The sequence below is a fragment of the Budorcas taxicolor genome, chromosome 10 (genome assembly GCF_023091745.1).
Source record: "Budorcas taxicolor isolate Tak-1 chromosome 10, Takin1.1, whole genome shotgun sequence".
In the NCBI taxonomy this organism is placed as follows: domain Eukaryota; kingdom Metazoa; phylum Chordata; class Mammalia; order Artiodactyla; family Bovidae; genus Budorcas; species Budorcas taxicolor.
In genome coordinates, this window is record NC_068919.1 from 65,598,313 (window position 1) to 65,615,593 (window position 17,281).

The 17,281-nt window shown below is 40.6% G+C and overlaps 1 protein-coding gene across 1 annotated transcript in view; it reads right to left on the reverse strand.

Moving 5' to 3' along the window:
• Nucleotides 1-229: 229 nt before the first annotated feature.
• The window catches only part of GCH1 (GTP cyclohydrolase 1), a 56,793-nt gene continuing 39,741 nt past the window's right edge, over nt 230-17,281 (reverse strand). Inside the window, exons 3-6 of the mRNA XM_052646714.1 lie at nt 11,592-11,647; nt 4,051-4,082; nt 2,688-2,772; nt 230-1,968 (exon numbers count right to left, since the gene is read on the reverse strand). Of these exons, the coding sequence (XP_052502674.1) occupies nt 1,842-1,968; nt 2,688-2,772; nt 4,051-4,082; nt 11,592-11,647 (300 nt within the window). The 3' untranslated portion in view covers nt 230-1,841. The remainder of the gene's footprint in view (nt 1,969-2,687; nt 2,773-4,050; nt 4,083-11,591; nt 11,648-17,281) is intronic.

Consider the following 17,281-nt stretch of genomic DNA (forward strand, 5'->3'; position numbering starts at 1 on the left):
AATTGATTTCAGGAAGATGAATTAACAGCTAACAATTTCTTTGGTCCTCCAAGTCACAGCTCTAAAAACTTTAAAATATTAAGCATGAGATAAATTCTACCTCTGTCTAAATGTTAAGCAGGATAATGTCTATATCAGGTTAGATTTTAAAAGGAACTCAGAATCAACCACCAAACTACTTTAGAAACTCCAAATATAGAAAAAATAAAGGAACTAGAAGTAGGGAAGAGTTAAAAAAAAAAAAAAAAAAAAAACCACTTCTGCCACCTTGCCCTTGCATAAGCCAAATAGCATCAGAGTGGCTGAGACAGAACTGCCAGAGTTGCAGCAAGCATGTAGTTAATCCTTGTTAAGGTAACAGGATAAATTTGAAGAGCACAGTGTCAGCCTTCTCCATGTCAGAGACTTCTCCATGGAATAACCGTGTTTGTTTTTGCAGAGAGTTGGGGTTTTTAGTTGTTGTTGTTTGTTTCGATTTGGCCCACACTGCCCCAGTGGAGGAAATTTTAAGATAATCATTAATAAGGCAGCAGCTTCCTGGACTAAAAGACCTATCCCACTTGAACAGTCACACCAAAGATAAGATCCACTTGGGCCACATGGGAAACTAGTATACCAGTTTCCAGTATTTTACACTCATTCCAGAAAATGATGGTGCATTTCACAGACACCAACAAAATCGCTTTCGTTAGACATGGGACAGAGCTCAAAACAGTTCTCAGTGCAATCTGCATTCTCTCACGTTCACGGAAGCTATGGTTCTGCAAACCTGAAAATGATGGACACTTTTAAAAGTTTCTGTAAATACTTAGAAAAATATTTGATAGGTTAAAAAAAATTTTTTTGAGGCATCTACAAGGAACTCACAAAGTAAGCTCCCAAGAAAAATGAAAAGGTAGAACTGTGATAACTAGTTATTTTCAATGTCAGGACTAAGTCTTATAAAATAATGGCTTTTAAAAAAAAAGGCAAAGGTATCTACACTCTAAATGGTGTGATATTCTCCTCAAGGCACAGAGAGTTAAATGTCTAAATCCCTGTATATTGACATGAGAATATACTCGTAAACAACTCCAGGAACTAATTTCCTGTACTTGAATTTTAAAAAGAATAGAAGGTAGAAATTGCCTTTTTAACTCATAGTGAAATTAAAATACCTAGATATTCCACTACCTTCCCTTGGTGACATATGTTACAACTGGATAGTTTCAAAAATATATAAAAAATAAAGTATCATTGGTGGTTAAATAATCATGATTAAAATGGAGCCTTTTGGATTTTGAATTTGCAGAGCAATGCTGCACAGTGTATATAAATTATTTCAAGCACGATCTTTGTTTGGAGAGGGAATAAACATATTGACCATAATTTTCTCCCATTCCCAACATTCCTATGCTTCTGAATCAAATTACCATACTCTGAACAAAACATATGAATCCTTCTCCCTTCCTAGCACCCTCAGGTTACCTGAAAGGCAGTGTTTTATACAAGTAACTTATACTATCCTGGAGAAGGGAATGGCTACCCAATCCAGTATTCTTGCCTGGAGAATTCCAGGGACAGAGAAGCCTGGCGGGCCATAGTCCATGGGGTCGCAACTTACACTATTGGCAGTTTTCTTGGATGTTGCCACTAAAAGGTGGCAAGAAGAAAATACAGGGCTCACCCCTTAATTAATTACTTTTATTTGACTTGCTATAAATAATTATTAAATACAATTAATGACAAAGATGAGAGTTCACATCTGTAACAACTGGAAGTGGAATGTACAAACAATTAAGACCAGACAAAACAATGCTTCTAGCTGCACGATCTGTAAACCATGTGGTACAAGCTGAGGCTCAGCTCTTGATGAGGGTCAGAAACTCTTCCCGGGTCTTCGGGTCCTCCCGGAACACCCCCAGCATCGTGCTGGTCACGGTTCTGCTGTTCATTTTCTGCACTCCTCGCATTACCATACACATGTGTCTATGAAACAAGGCAACAAAGGTAGTCTCATGGAGTAGACAGTTGCTGGTTTGGTTTTTAAATAAAAGCAGCCCAAAAGATTAAATCACAGTTATCAAGTATGTCAAAATGTCACTTCTTACATAAATTTGTTCTAAAACTTTTTTTTTAAGTTCCTAAGCCTTATAGCTTTTATTGTTATCAATGGTTGGGTCCTTTAGGCATCCAGTCAGAGGAGGAAAAGTAGAATTTTCTTCCTGGGTGAAACTAATACAAAGGTGTACAGAGATACACAACTTCTAGAGAAAAAGAAATTCAGAGTTCTCACTTGATCCATCTTCAGGACCAAGTCAGCACTTAGCTAGCCTAGGTGTTCAGAGAAGTGCTGAGGCACACTGGTCTCACCAAGCGGGATCCATAGAACGGTGACCAAGGTGGGTGAAGTTAGCCAGCAGTGCACAAAGAATGGGTGAAAACTGCCCACGAGATGTACATAATCCTCAAAATTCATTTGAACGTAAGGAAGTGTCTTCAGTTGCCCTTTTTACCTGTTTTTAGGTACAACTCTTTATTTTTTAAATGTGTGACAACATATTTGGAAAACTCTGCTCAAAGAATCAAAGAGCTGAAGAAATCATTAGCTGTTACTGTTGTGTTCATTCACTACACCTAAGTCTATGACTCCCTACACCCCCAACCCCCAAAACCACTATGATATTATTAAATGTAAACAGACTTACGTTGCTTCAACCACGACCCCCACTCCAGCAGGTCGCAAGGCCTCTGTGATTGCTACGGCAATTTGTTTCGTAAGGCGCTCCTGAACTGCGGATGTGACAAGGAGCTCAGTGAGTCTGACACGAACAGACAGCTGGAAGCTTTTGCTGTTTCTAGAATATTTGAAATCTTAAAAGCAAGACTTGGGTGAGGCTGAAGAGCCACCACCTTTCACCAATGTGCTTGCTCTGCTGCCCAGGCCACAGGACACCCCTGTTCACTTCCCTCGCATGCAGTACAGGCGCCAAAGGGAACTGAGGAAGCCCTGGCCCTCCAGCGCCACTGGAGGGCGCAGATTAGAATGGCAACTATCTCTTACGTGCGCACAGAGACCGACAGAATCCTGACAACCAGCACCCCACGTACGGAGAGCAAAATAAATGAATACACAGCTTGCAACAGGATTAACAAAGGGGCTATAGTCCAATTATTATATTGCTCTTAGAGCCACGTTGACAACCAGTGATTTAACCTAAATTTTCCTGTGCTGAATAAACAATATCTTTGAAAACCTAAGTGTTCACTGCAGCACTGCATTTATTTGAAAACTGACAAAATCCCCAAATATCAGAGCAGGAATTGGTTAAATCATGCCACAGCACAGCTGTACAATGGAATGCTGAACAGTCAGCAAAATAAAAGACATGGTTATGTGTATGTGAAAAAAAAAAGTTTAAGATTTGGTAAGGGAAAAAAGGATGAAGACTGTTTTCCAATACATAAAAAAAGTAAGTTGATTTTTTAAATGTTGGTATATACAATAAAATATGAAAGTGAAAGTGTTAGTCACTCAGTTGTGTCCGACTCTTCACAACCCCATGGACTGTAGCTCATCAGGCTCCTCTGTCCATGGGATTTTCCAGACAAGAATACTGGAGTGGGTTGCTATTTCCTTCTCCAGGGGATCTTCCCGACCCAGGAACTGAACCCAGGTCTCCTGCATTACAGGCAGATTCTTTACCATCTGAGCCATTAGGGAAGGTGGAATCTGCAAATACAATGATTTTTTCTGGAAGCCTGAAATATAGTAGACTTTCTCTTTCTGTTTTATATTCCCGACAAGGTGTTTTTGTTTTTTTTTTTTCCCACTCTTTTATTTATTTATTGTGTGCCATGCCATGCCATGCGGCCTGAGGGAATCTTAGTTCTCTGATTAGGGACTGAACCTGGATCAGCACAGTGAAAGCACCGAGTGCTAACCATTAGACTGCCAGGGAATCCCCTTAATTTTTATAAGACATATATATTACACTTGTAGTAAGAACAAAAAATACTTTTCCCTTAATAAAAAATGATTTTCTGTAAATAAAATACTTTAAAAGTTACCTTGTAATCTTCTACTGTAGATTTCTACAATCCTAGAAAAGAAAGAATTGTTTTAATTATCAACTGAAGTGAAACTGGAAGCCTTTCCCATAAGTCTAAAGAATAACTGCTTTATTGAAGTAATTGTAGGGTGTGGGCAGTGGATAAATGCTTAGAGGAGAAGGATACAAGTAAACAAGAAGAGGGAGGTCTGAAGGAGACCACCAGCCACAAGAGTGGTGCTTGTGAAGAGTGAAGAGTGGTGCTTCCCTAAGTCTGCAAAGACAGAAAGAATGAAGTGTAAACATTCACTGAGGAAAAACAACAATTAGAGGTGAGTAATTTTCAAGCTCCCAAATCATCAATTTTAGATCACGTCTCAAGTGTTCTAATTAATCATATTGTTTAATCAGAGCTTAAAGCTCAAGCTAAAAATAAAGACTATTTGTTAATTAATAGCAGACCAACGTCAACTATGTACCAACTAAACCTATTAGGATAATCAGATTAGAGTTAAACGGACTTCTTCAGACATCTCTTTATAATACATAAGCACACAGTAATCGCCCGATAGGAGCCCCTGATCTCAGCTTATAACAGTCTGTCCAGTGATCCATTCCCTTTCAACATCTTTTCTTCTGGCTGTAAAACATGGAGATAGTCACAGAATTACACATTTGAGGATCGCAATTCATGTGAAGGATCTTTTCTCTAAAATTTGGCCTTTTAGTCATGAATTTGGACTCAATTTAAGGATCAGCTCACCTACAAGGTGTGTTACAGCCCTTTTCCCCACTGTGCCATTCAGACAGAACTGCCCTTCAGCAAGAACAGACGACTTGCTTCTTTATTACTTGTGACAGCCAACGAAGGCAGTCTCAGGTGGGCCGCCAGTCTAACAGGAACGCCTCTTACCTTTGTCTGCCACCCACGGTGCCTGCCTGTGGCTGGTTGACAGTGGCTACCATGCTGAAAGAGCGTCATTTGTCATTGACTGTCTACTGTGTGTGTATGCGAGTATGTGGCAAACAGGGGTCTTATACCCACAGTTTATAATTTCTTATTGGTAGTTCATTCTTTTTCAAGTAAGAAATACGTATTGAATCCCTGTCTTCTCAGCATTAAAGATAATCATCTAGTGTATTGTCAGGCCACTCGAGATGGCTGTAGTCTTGCTTTCTCGACGTCTGCTCAATGAGGCCCTGCTTCTCTCACATGACCCAATTCTCTTAATTACAGAGCTTAATCAGTAACTGCCTCTGTGTTTGCCCAATGCTCAGTGGCTGGTTTCCCTGGTAACTGATGAGCCAACCTGACATCAATTCCCTCTATACTCTCCCCGAGTAGCTAAGGTGGCTGCTGTGCACAGTGAGGTGTTGTTCCAGGACCTTGCTTTGAACTCATAAGGCTCCCCTGTGCACCAAACTGCTGATATCTCTGTTGCCGTTTCAGGGCTTGTTCTTCGGTCTTGAGGCTGGGCAATCGCAAGGCTTGCAGGCCTGTGGGGTGCAGCCCAACAACTGCCAAGCCAGCCAAGGCCAAGGAAACTACCACGAATGCAGAGATATCAGGGGATGTGGGTGGGGAATGCAAAGTTTTGGGGGAATCCTGAGGGGGCCATCCACGAGCAACGTGGGACCCTGTGGCCACTGACCACCATGAGAGATGCCTGCTTTATATTCCCCCCAATGAGTGAAATGTTGATACACCTTGTATCATATGCTATACCAAGATATAGTATAAGTATGCCATACCAAGACATCATTGCAATCTAGTTTACCATATTATAGGAATCAACAGTTTTCAATTTTAATCTAAACTACTTTCGTATTCTTAAAGTAAAGCTCCTTGGATGATAAAAATTTTTTGATAGTTAGGATTTTTATGACTATACTCATAATTGAGATTAGTCTATAATTAAACAGCTTTGTCAGGCTTTGTTATCAGGCACAGGCCGCTTCATCTAATACAGCTTTTTAGGTGTTTTCACACTCTTGAATTACTAACATGAAAGTCAGTGGTTACTCAAAAGTTTGAAAAAATGCCTACTACAATAACTAGGTTTAGCCCCTTCTCTGCCACCCCTCTTCCAATATTAATTTTACTTTTCCTAATGGTTACTAAAAAGCCTCTTGATCAAAGTGAAAGAGGAGAGTGAAAAAATTGGCTTAAAGCTTAACATTCAGAAAACTAAGGTCATGGCATCTGGTCCCATCACTTCATGGGAAATAGATGAAGAAACAGTGGAAAGTGTCAGACTTTATTTTCTGGGGCTCCAAAATCACTGCAGATGGTGATTGCAGCCATGAAATTAAAAGATGCTTACTCCTTGGAAGGCAAGCTATGACCAACCTAGATAGCATATTCAAAAGCAGAGACATTACTTTGCCAACAAAGGTCTGTCTAGTCAAGGCTATGATTTTTCCAGTGGTCATGTATGGATGTGAGAGTTGGACTGTGAAGAAAGCTGAGTGCCGAAGAATTGATGCTTTTGAACTGTGGTGTTGGTGAAGACTCTTGAGAGTCCCTTGGACTGCAAGGAGATCCAGCCAGTCCATTCTAAAGGAGACTAGTCCTGGGCATTCTTTGGAAGGAGTAATGCTAAAGCTGAAACTCCAGTACTTTGGCCACCTCATGAGAAGAGTTGACTCATTGGAAAAGACCCTGATGCCGAGAGGGATTGGGGGCAGGAGGAGAAGGGGACGACAGAGGATGAGATGGCTGGATGGCATCACCGACTTGATGGACATTAGTTTGAGTGAACTCTGGGAGTTGGTGATGGACAGGGAGGCCTGGCGTGCTGCAATTCACGGGGTCGCAAAGAGTCGGACACGACTGAGCGACTGAACTGAATGGTTACTAGCTTATCTAGGTTTTCTAATGCTTGGCTCATTCCGATCCAACTTTGTCTTTAATCTATGAGTAAGTTTTTAGGAAAATTTTAAAGAATATGTTTGGTTATATAACCTCTCATCTCCAGATAAAATTATTAAACTTATAAGCAATTATGATAGATCATGCTTTCAGCTTGTCACCATTGAGTAAGATGCTAGTTGTTGGTTTGTCATACATAGCCTTTACTTCATATATAGCCTTTACTATACAAAGCAATAAGGTATATTGCCTTTGTACTCTGAGTTTTTATCATGAATGGACATGGAATTTTGTCAAATGCTTTTCTACATCTATTGAGATGATATGGTATATCTTTTAGGGCTTCCCTGATAGCTCAGTTGGTAAAGAATCTCCCTGCAATGCAGGAGACCCCAGTTCGATTCCTAGGTCAGGAAGATCCTCTGGAGAAGGGATAAGCTACCCACTCCAGGATTCTTGGGCTTCCCTGTGGCTAAGATGTGAGGACAGGAGTTAGGAATTTAAAACATAATCCAGGAGGAACATCAAGGTCCCAAGAGTGTCAGTAAGAATAGCCAGCAAGCAGCATGGGGTCGCACAGAGTCAGACACGACTGAAGTGACTTAGCAGGTAGCAGGTGGCGTGGTGATGTGAGGGAAGCGGGTGGTACAGGAGGTCAGTGAGCACACAACAGCAAGAGAGGGATTCCTCCTCACTCCTCACCCCAAAATACATATAGCAAAGATCTACATATAAAAATAAGGTCATAAAAATAACCCCCCAAAACAGGAATTTATGACTATGCAAGTTTTAAACTTTGTGAAAAAGGATAGTAGAAAACAAGACAAATGATAATCCTGGAAAATGATTCCCAGCTTTAATATTCAGAAAGCACATATAAACCAGTAATAAAAAGACAAGCAACCTACTTGAAAAATTAGCAAAAACTAAGATTAGGAAGTTTCTGAACAAATTCAACCTCACTCTAAGTGCAAATTGAAACAATAGGTACCAATTTTTACTTATCTTGTTTGGACTTCAGACTCTTCAGTGTTTGCCAGTGTTGCCAAAACGGTAGAGAAACACATGCCGCTAACCTATTATCAGAGTACAGATCTGTAGGATCTTTTCTGGAGAGCAATTTGGTAATATAAACAATTTAGCTACTCTCAACCCAGTAATCTTATTCTAATCTTACAGACTCAAAGTATGGAAATAGATAAAAATGTATTCACCAACAGTTTTTTTCCCCCCATTTTTGACAAGTCTCAAGCTGTAGGCTTAAAGGCTGGTTAAGTGAATTATATCAAAGAAATACTGGACTTCCCTGGTGGTCCAGTGGTTAAGTATCTGCCTGCCAATGCAAGGAACATGGGTTTGATCCCTGGTCTGGGAAAATTTCACGTTATGGAGCAACTAAGGCCCTGTGACACAATTACTGAGTCTGCTCACCGCAACTAGAGAGCAGCCCTCCCTCGCTAAAGTGCAGACCCAGCTCTGCCAAAAGTAATTAATTAATTTTTTAAAAATACAATGTGGTCATTAAAAGGAACTTGGACTTTTTAGACTAAAAGATGTCCAAGGAATTTCAAGGAATTTTAAGTTTTTTTTTTAAAGTAGTAGTGAATGTAGGGCATGATCCCCTTTTGTCTTATTTAGCGAGTAGTTTCAAGGCCACACGTTTGCATTGAAATCTTCCAGGATAGTGAAAGATCTCTAGTGGGGAATGGAAATAGGAAAGAAAAGTTTTACCTTTACTCACTCACTTGTATTTCAGTTTAACCGGCATGTTACTTTTATAAGAGAAAAATGAGAAAATAAAAACATTCCCTTTGTAATCTAATCTAAGGTTGTTAACTATCTCCCAGTCTGAACCTCTTGGATCAATTGACCTGCTGCCCATCCAGTGGAATATGCCTTGCTCCTACCCTCTGATTTGCCTTTGGTTATTCATTAACTATACCTAGAGGCACTTCTCTTCTGTTCAGAACTCTGCTCAGCCCTCCACCCCAGGACTCCTCCAGCCTGCCAGGCCACAGCCATCGTGGGTCCTCTGCACCCAGGGCTAACCAGGCGAGCCTGTGGCACCTGCTGGCTCTCCTAGAGGGTAGTGGCTGTGTCCTACTTCTTTCTAGCAACCACGGTAACTGGCACAGTGTCCTTTCACAGTAGTTGCCCAGCAGCTGAACCATAGCCACGTGAGGCACTACAATTCTATATTCAAGATCTAATTGTGTTCACTCAATTATTCTAAAGCAAGAAAACGAAACCATGTTCAACGTATTTTCAGCAACAGAAGGAACTTCTATTCAAACTAAATTTACTCTAGAATTCTACCAGGGTTAAACCAGATCAACTTACTTCTGGCATTTTCTTGTTACTTAAAGCTTTACTGTTTGATATTTGACTTCCCTGGAAATGAAAGGTCATTCATTTGAAGGCAAGCATATAACAAACTTCACATACAAGATTAAAATGAGAGGTGAAATTTTCTAAGACATCCAGCTTTATTCCTTTTCATGCCCTAAATATTCCCAACTTCTTATAAGGAATAAGCAGTTGGATAATATCTTAGCCTTCTGTTTTATTTAATAGATCCTTTATTTAAAATCTTTACAAAATATCTGAAACTAATATACACTCAGTTCGCAGTTCTTTGGTTCCTTTTTTGGTGTCTTACGTTTTAATCCTATTCATGTAAGAACAAATCCCCATGCTAATAATTAACTCCTTTGTATTGTTCATAAAAGCTTAATTATTGGAGAGCTTTTCCTCCCATTAGGAAAGGAAATAACCAAAGGCTATTCTCTTCCACCCTCAAGTCACCACTCTTTCCAGAACCTCACTAGATCACTCTCACACTCATTTTTATAAGGTGTTGCCCATGGTCTACACATGGTGAGGTCTTCTAGAGAAGACTGCTTACATTAAGACCACAGCCTAGTGTGGTCTGCCAGGCTTTTTATAGTATAAAAACTATCTATTTTACACCTTTCACACACAGAGAGTCTAATACAGGTGGGAGCAGGGCCAGGATTTCTATATGAAATGTAAGATTGGCAATCTTGCTGGAAAAGTGGGTACCAGGGAACTGGGCCTACACTATGTTTGCACAGCAAGCCCGCTGAACTTACTTAGACTATGTATTATAAAACAGTAAGCATAACCAATTATAATAAAGACATATATTTAGTTGATATAACTTTATCATTTGGGAGTAAGTTACTGGGGAGGAGGTTGCTAACAGAGATTATAATAAGGTAAATGACCCTACCACCACCACCAGTGCTATTTTTCAGCCACTCCTTGGCACTGCCATTGGATACGGATCACTGAAAGACATCAACATGCTTGCATATTTGTATTAAGAGCCGGACTGCAGTAAAGAAATAGTTATGATTTAACAGCATCCTTTCATGGTACCAAGGAGCGCTTTCTGGTTGTGAGATTGAGGGATGAGGTCAGAAACTAGGGAAATTAAATTTCTCTCTTCTACCTACTTTCTCCTTAATCCCTAGAAGAAATCAGTAAGAACATGGAAGTCAAAACAAAGTAAAAAGAACAGCTGTGGAGAGCAGGTGTCAGACTGCTGGGGTGGTGTTTACAGAGTCCAACACAGAACTGGAAAGGATTTGGGCCACCGTTTCATGATCGTCTAAGTAGAGAAGAAGCAGGAACACATCAGAGCCACAGGAGAGTCGATTGGTCACAAAGGTATGTTTATTTCAATGTTGATATGGTCACTTTCACCTCAGTCAAGTTATCCAAACTTAGCTTGGTTTCTTTTTAGAAGGAGGAGGTCAATTACTGCATTTCATTACCTACTCCTTCATTTTAACTCTCCTTCAATACACACCCCTTCCAGTATTTGCTCATCACCCAGGAATACAAGGAAACCACACAAAAGGGTATTTAGGTCTGGCCCCCAGTATTTCACTGTTCCTATCAGAGATATATAAACACTAACTAGCTAAGCACAGGCGACCATGCTGGTATATCACCACTTCTTTCCTAAAACTTAAGAATGGTAGTAAAGGCCTGAACCCGCGGGATAAAGAGAGAGAAAAAATATTGTAGCACAAACAGAAACAGAGGAGAGTAAGTATTATCTCAGAATAGAGCTGAGGGGGAAAAAAGAAAATGAAAAAGTCAAGGAAGGCACAGTCTTGGATCTGAAGAGTTAAAGGAACCAGAAGTGAACCAACTGGCCCTGCAGGACCCAGAGAGAGGCATGGAGGTACTCAGGCACAGTGGAAAGCAGGACTGAGGCCCAAGGTGGTTCGTTTAAAAGTCAAAAGTGCAGTGCAGTTACACCTCTGCCCAGGTTTTCTCTCTCACTCCTCTTAGCTAAACCACCCTTAAAGAATGGGAGCTGAGCTGAACTTACCCTCAGGGCCTCTCCAGTCAGGGAGGCTCTGCCGAGAAAAGCTTGAGGTAAGGCTTCAAGGCTGGGCAGGTGGGAGGTGGAGAAGGAAGGCAGGCCAACAGGGGAGTGAAAAGAAAAGGGCATCTGTGTTTCAGGCTCTCTAAGTCTGTCTTAGACAGACTATATATATGTCTATATATATGTCTCTGCGACCATAATGTAAGTTGGAATGTGCCTCCCAAGTGAGATCCACATTGATCAAGAGACAAAGCTTGATAAGATTCTCACCATGTAGGAACAGGTCCTATAAACCTGTTCTCTTATTCGCTACAGTCATACTTACCGAGCAAGTTTGCTGAGGCCAAGAACTTGCTTGTTAGGAAGATAACCGATATGGACCTTCAGAGAAGAGACAGAAATCATGAACTAAGTGAAACACAGTACTTCTCTGTGATAAAAGGAAACAATACAGTAACTTACTATGTAGTTCAGTGTAATGCAAACATATTTCTAAAGCATCTAGGTACTTTGAGACAGAAAATGAAGCACTTGCATAAGTAATTAAAAATTACATAAATGAAATAAAAGGGAAATAAGAATGATTATTAATAAAATGACAAGCTTGAAGTATGGTCGTGGTATTTCCTGGTGAAGTTAAACTCTGGATACAATTCTTAAAAGCCTTCCTCTGTTGGGAGAGACTTTCTCAGGGAAGTGCAAATTATCCCACAGCAACATTAAAATGTAGTTAAGAAAGCCTCCTTTAAATGGCTGAAACTGTAACTATAAATATTGCCATTCCACACATCATGGTGGCCTTGAATCCCACCCTGTTGCAGATCTCTGTTGCACAGAAAGAGGGTACCCATGCCCTTTGTCATGCTGGGAAACCCCATTTCTATGCTGCTGGAGAACACCATCCTCCTGACAGGGAAAAAAGGACACAGTTACCAGTTGGGACTCAGAATCAACCAGAATCCTCAGTCCTAAATTCTTGTGGGACCTACTATAAAGCAAAGCCATTTCTATAATCTTAAAGAGCACTGGTTAAAAAAAAAAAGAGCACTGGTTAATATCTAGTATGAAAATGTTACCTGTCTTTCAGTCAAATGTTAAATATGAGAGGACATTAAGTTCTCCAAAAAGATTAATAAATGATCATTTATAGGCAATCAATTTACCTAATATAAAATGACTGATTCATTTGCATGACAATTTGCCAGCCTTAGTTGCATTTGTTCACCTAATATTTACTGTACACTTGAATAATCAGTAATTAGTCATTTTACTAATTAATCATTAGTCCTAGTATAACTGCTATGCTTTGGGAGCCTGAGAATACCAACTCATTGCCTTCCTGGTCAGCAGAAAGAAAAAATTATGTAGCACCTGGACACTGGGTATTTCAAAGAAAAATTAGAGTGGAAACTTCCCCATAGAACCAAGATACAGAAGTATCATCGAGATTTACATACTTATATGCAGAGCTATAATTTGTTTGCACAATTTTTAGTCTTCCTTAAGATCCCATCATCTACATGACCACTTTAGACAATCATCACTGAATAATATGTTCAAAACCAGAGCTAATAAGAACACAGACACAGAGGTGATCACAGGAGAAGGCAAAAGCATAGAGTGGAGAGAGACGCAGTGCAGGGTCAAGCCCCTGGGTTTGGCCGCAGCCGAGTCACTAACTCCCTATGTCTTCTCGGACAAGTCACAGCTTCCTAGGCCTAACTTTCTCACTTAAAAGGTAGTGATGAGCTCACACGTTCCCTCATTTTTTAAAATCCTGAACCCTGCTGTCACAGCCTAGCATCATTAATTGTGGAACTACCAGACCATATATGCCTTCTGATATGACGGAAGACAGAGTTCTCAGCACCCCAATGAACTACTCTATTCAAATATGTTTTTAACCTTAAAGTTAAGAAGTTTTAGATCGAATCTAGTATATAGAAAAATCCAAAGACTGGATGGAGAGCAAATCCAGAAACTGAGAGGCTCTATAGGACAACTGGCCTAGTTAGTTGAGTAAGAGAATGTCATTAGGGTGGGCAGGTGGGTGGCTGTCAGGGGAGACTATTTTAAAATAAGAGACTTAAGATATGTAACAACCAAATGTATAAGCCTTATTTGGATTCTGGTTTAAACAAAGCAACCACAAGACAGTTGAAACACCTGAGAAAAGATAATATGGATTAGTTATTAGATGCTATTTAGGAATTACTGTTACTTTTGTCTGGGCTTCCCAGGTGGCACAGTGGTAAAAAAAAAAAAAAAAACCACCTGCCACTGCAGGAGACACAAGAGATGCTGGTTTAATCTCTGGGCTGGGAAAATCCCCTGGAGGAGGAAATGGCAACCCGCTCCAGTATTCTTGCCTGGAGAATCCCATGGAAAGAGGAGCCTGGCAGGCTACAGTCCATGGGGTCGCAGAGTTGGACATGACTAAGTAACTAGAATACATACACTTTTGTCTACGGTAGTGCTACTGTGGCTAAGTAAGAGTATTTTAGAGATGTGTATTAATAATTAGTAGAGAAGAGTCCTATTGTCTAAGATACTTTAATATATTAAAGGACTTACTGTGAACTTTTAAGGTTGATAATCCAATCGGAGTTATATTTCTCAAAAAAAAAAAATCCTTATCTTTTAGGGAAATACACTGGAAGAAATTACGGAAAAAAAAAAAGTCATCTAGGATTTGCTTCAGAACAGTGCAGTGGGGACATATATATTAATAGAACAAGACTGTCCCTTTACTGACAACTGTTGAAAGTGGTTGATGGGAACATGGAATATTATATATGCACTCAATATGCCAGCAAATTTGGAAAACTCAGCAGTGGCCACAGGACTGGAAAAGGTCAGTTTTTATTCCAATCCCAAAGAAAGGCAATGCCAAAGAATGCTCAAACTACCACACAATTGCACTCATCTCACGCGCTAGCAAAGGAATGCTCAAAATTCTCCAAGCCAGGCTTCAGCAATACGTGAACTGTGAACTTCCTGATGTTCAAGCTGGCTTTAGAAAAGGCAGAGGAACTAGAGACCAAATTGCCAACATCCGCTGGATCATAGAAAAAGTAAGAGAGTTCCAGAAAAACATCTATTTCTGCTTGATTGACTATGCCAAAGCCTTTGACTGTGTGGATCACAAGAAACTGTGGAAAATTCTGAAAGAGATGGGAATACCAGACCACCTGACCTGCCTCTTGAGAAATCTGTATGCAGGTCAGGAAGCAACAGTTAGAACTGGACATGGAACAACAGACTGGCTCCAAATAGGAAAAGGAGTACATCAAGGCTGTATATTGTCACCCTGCTTATTTAACTTCTATGCAGAGTACATCATGAGAAACGCTGGACTGGAAGAAGCACAAGCTGGCATCAAGATTGCCGGGAGAAATATCAATCACCTCAGATATGCAGATGACACCACCCTTATGGCAGAAAGTGAAGAGGAACTAAAAAGCCTCTTGATGAAAGTGAAAGTGGAGAGTGTAAAAGCTGGCTTAAAGCTCAACATTCAGAAAACGAAGATCATGGCATCTGGTCCCATCACTTCATGGGAAATAGATGGGGAAACAGTGGAAACAGTGTCAGACTTTATTTTGGGGGGCTCCAAAATCACTGCAGATGGTGATTGCAGCCATGAAATTTAAACACGCTTACTCCTTGGAAGAAAAGTTATGACCAACCTAGATAGCATATTCAAAAGCAGAGACATTACTTTGCCAACTAAGGTCCATCTAGTCAAGGCTATGGTTTTTCCTGTGGTCACGTATGGATGTGAGAGTTGGACTGCGAAGAAGGCTGAGCACTGAAGAATTGATGCTTTTGAACTGTGGTGTTGGAGAAGACTCTTGAGTCCCTTGGACTGCAAGGAGATCCAACCAGTCCATTCTGAGGGAGATCAGCCCTGGGATTTCTTTGGAAGGAATGATGCTAAAGCTGAAACTCCAGTACTTTGGGCACCTCATGTGAAGACTTGACTCATTGAAAAAGACTCTGATTTTGGGGGCAGGAGGAGAAGGGGATGACAGAGGATGAAATGGCTGGATGGCATCACTGACTCGATGAACGTGAATGTGAGTGAACTCCGGGAGTTGGTGATGGACAGGGAGGCCTAGCATGCTGCGATTCATGGGATCACAAACAGTCAGACACGACTGAGTGACTGAACTGAATCTACCGATTCTTAGATATGTTTGAAATTTTCTACGATAAAAGGTTTAAAAAGAGGTGCCACTACATACACATCAGAATACTAAACTTAGAAACACTAAAAGTGCCAAATGTTGATGAGGACTCATAAGAGTAAATGAAATGTAAACTGTACCCAATTGTTACGACCAATTTGGAAAACTAAAAGTCAGTATTTAATAAGTTGAACATAGGTATACCCTGCATCTGCAGTTCCACTCCTAGGTATACTGCTAAAGAAATGCATGTGAGAGGTGGGTCAAGATGGCAGAGAAGGAGGATATGAAGCTCAGCCTCCAAGCATACACACAAGCAACTTATGCAGCTCAATTCCAGAAAAATAAACGATGCAATCAAAAAATGGGCCAAAGAACTAAATAGACATTTCTCCAAAGAAGATATATGGATGGCTAACAAACACATGAAAAGATGCTCAACATCACTCATTATTAGAGAAATGCAAATCAAAACCACAATGAGGTACCACTTCACATCAGTCAGAATGTCTGCGATCCAGAAATCTGCAAGCAATAAATGCTGGAGAGGGTGTGGAGAAAAGGGAACCCTCCTACACTGTTGGTGGGAATGCAAACTAGTACAGCCACTATGGAGAACAGTGTGGAGATTCCTTAAAAAACTGCAAATAGAACTGCCTTATGACCCAGCAATCCCACTGCTGGGCATACACACCAAGGAAACCAGAATTGAAAGAGACACATGTACCCCAATGTTCATCGCAGCACTGTTTATAATAGCCAGGACATGGAAACAACCTAGATGTCCATCAGCAGATGAATGGATAAGAAAGCTGTGGTACATATGCACAATGGAGTATTACTCAGCCGTTAAAAAGAATACATTTGAATCAGTTCTGATGAGATGGATGAAACTGGAGCCGATCATACAGAGTGAAGTAAGCCAGAAAGAAAATCACCAATACAGTATACTAACACATATATATGGAATTTAGAAAGATGGCAATGATGACCCTGTATGCAAGACAGCAAAAAAGACACAGATGCGTATAGCGGACTTTTGGACTCAGAGGGAGAGGGAGAGGGTGGGATGATTTGGGAGAATGGCATTGAAACATGTATACTATCATGTAAGAATCGAATCGCCAGTCTATGTCCAATGCAGGATACAGCATGCTTGGGGCTGGTGCACGGGGATGACCCAGAGAGATGTTATGGGGAGGGAGGTGGGAGGGGGTTCATGTTTGGGAACGCATGTACACCCGTGGTGGATTCATGTCAATGTATGGCAAAACCAATACAGTATTGTAAAGTAAAATAAAGTAAAAATTAAAAATTAAAAAAAAAAAGAAATGCATGTGAGAGGTGGGTCAAGATGGCAGAGAAGGAGGCTATGAAGCTCAGCCTCTCCCACTCCCCAAAGTCACATCAAAAATCCATCTACACGTGGAACAATTCACACAGAAAACCAACTAGAAACTGACAGATTTCTTATATAACCACAGCTATAAGAAAGATCTCCATGTAACCAGGTAGAGATGTGATTATGGAAAAAAAAAAAAAAAGGTATCAGGGCCAGTGCCCCTAGGAAAGAAGGTCCACAGGTGCAGACCCTCCCCCTGCGGAGCCCCCTTGCCTACTGGGAGGTCTGCTTGAATAAATGGAAAGGCTGGAGTGGCCTGGACTCTGGTCGCAAGGAATGTATACATGCTAGCTTACTAGCAGTCAGTGAAGAGTGACTGGCACTGGCTCCACCTGGCCTCCACACTTCCCAGTCCAAAATGCTTGCTGAGGAAGGTAAGGGTGAGTGGGAAGAGTGCTGCTAGTATAGATGATTCAAAGAAAT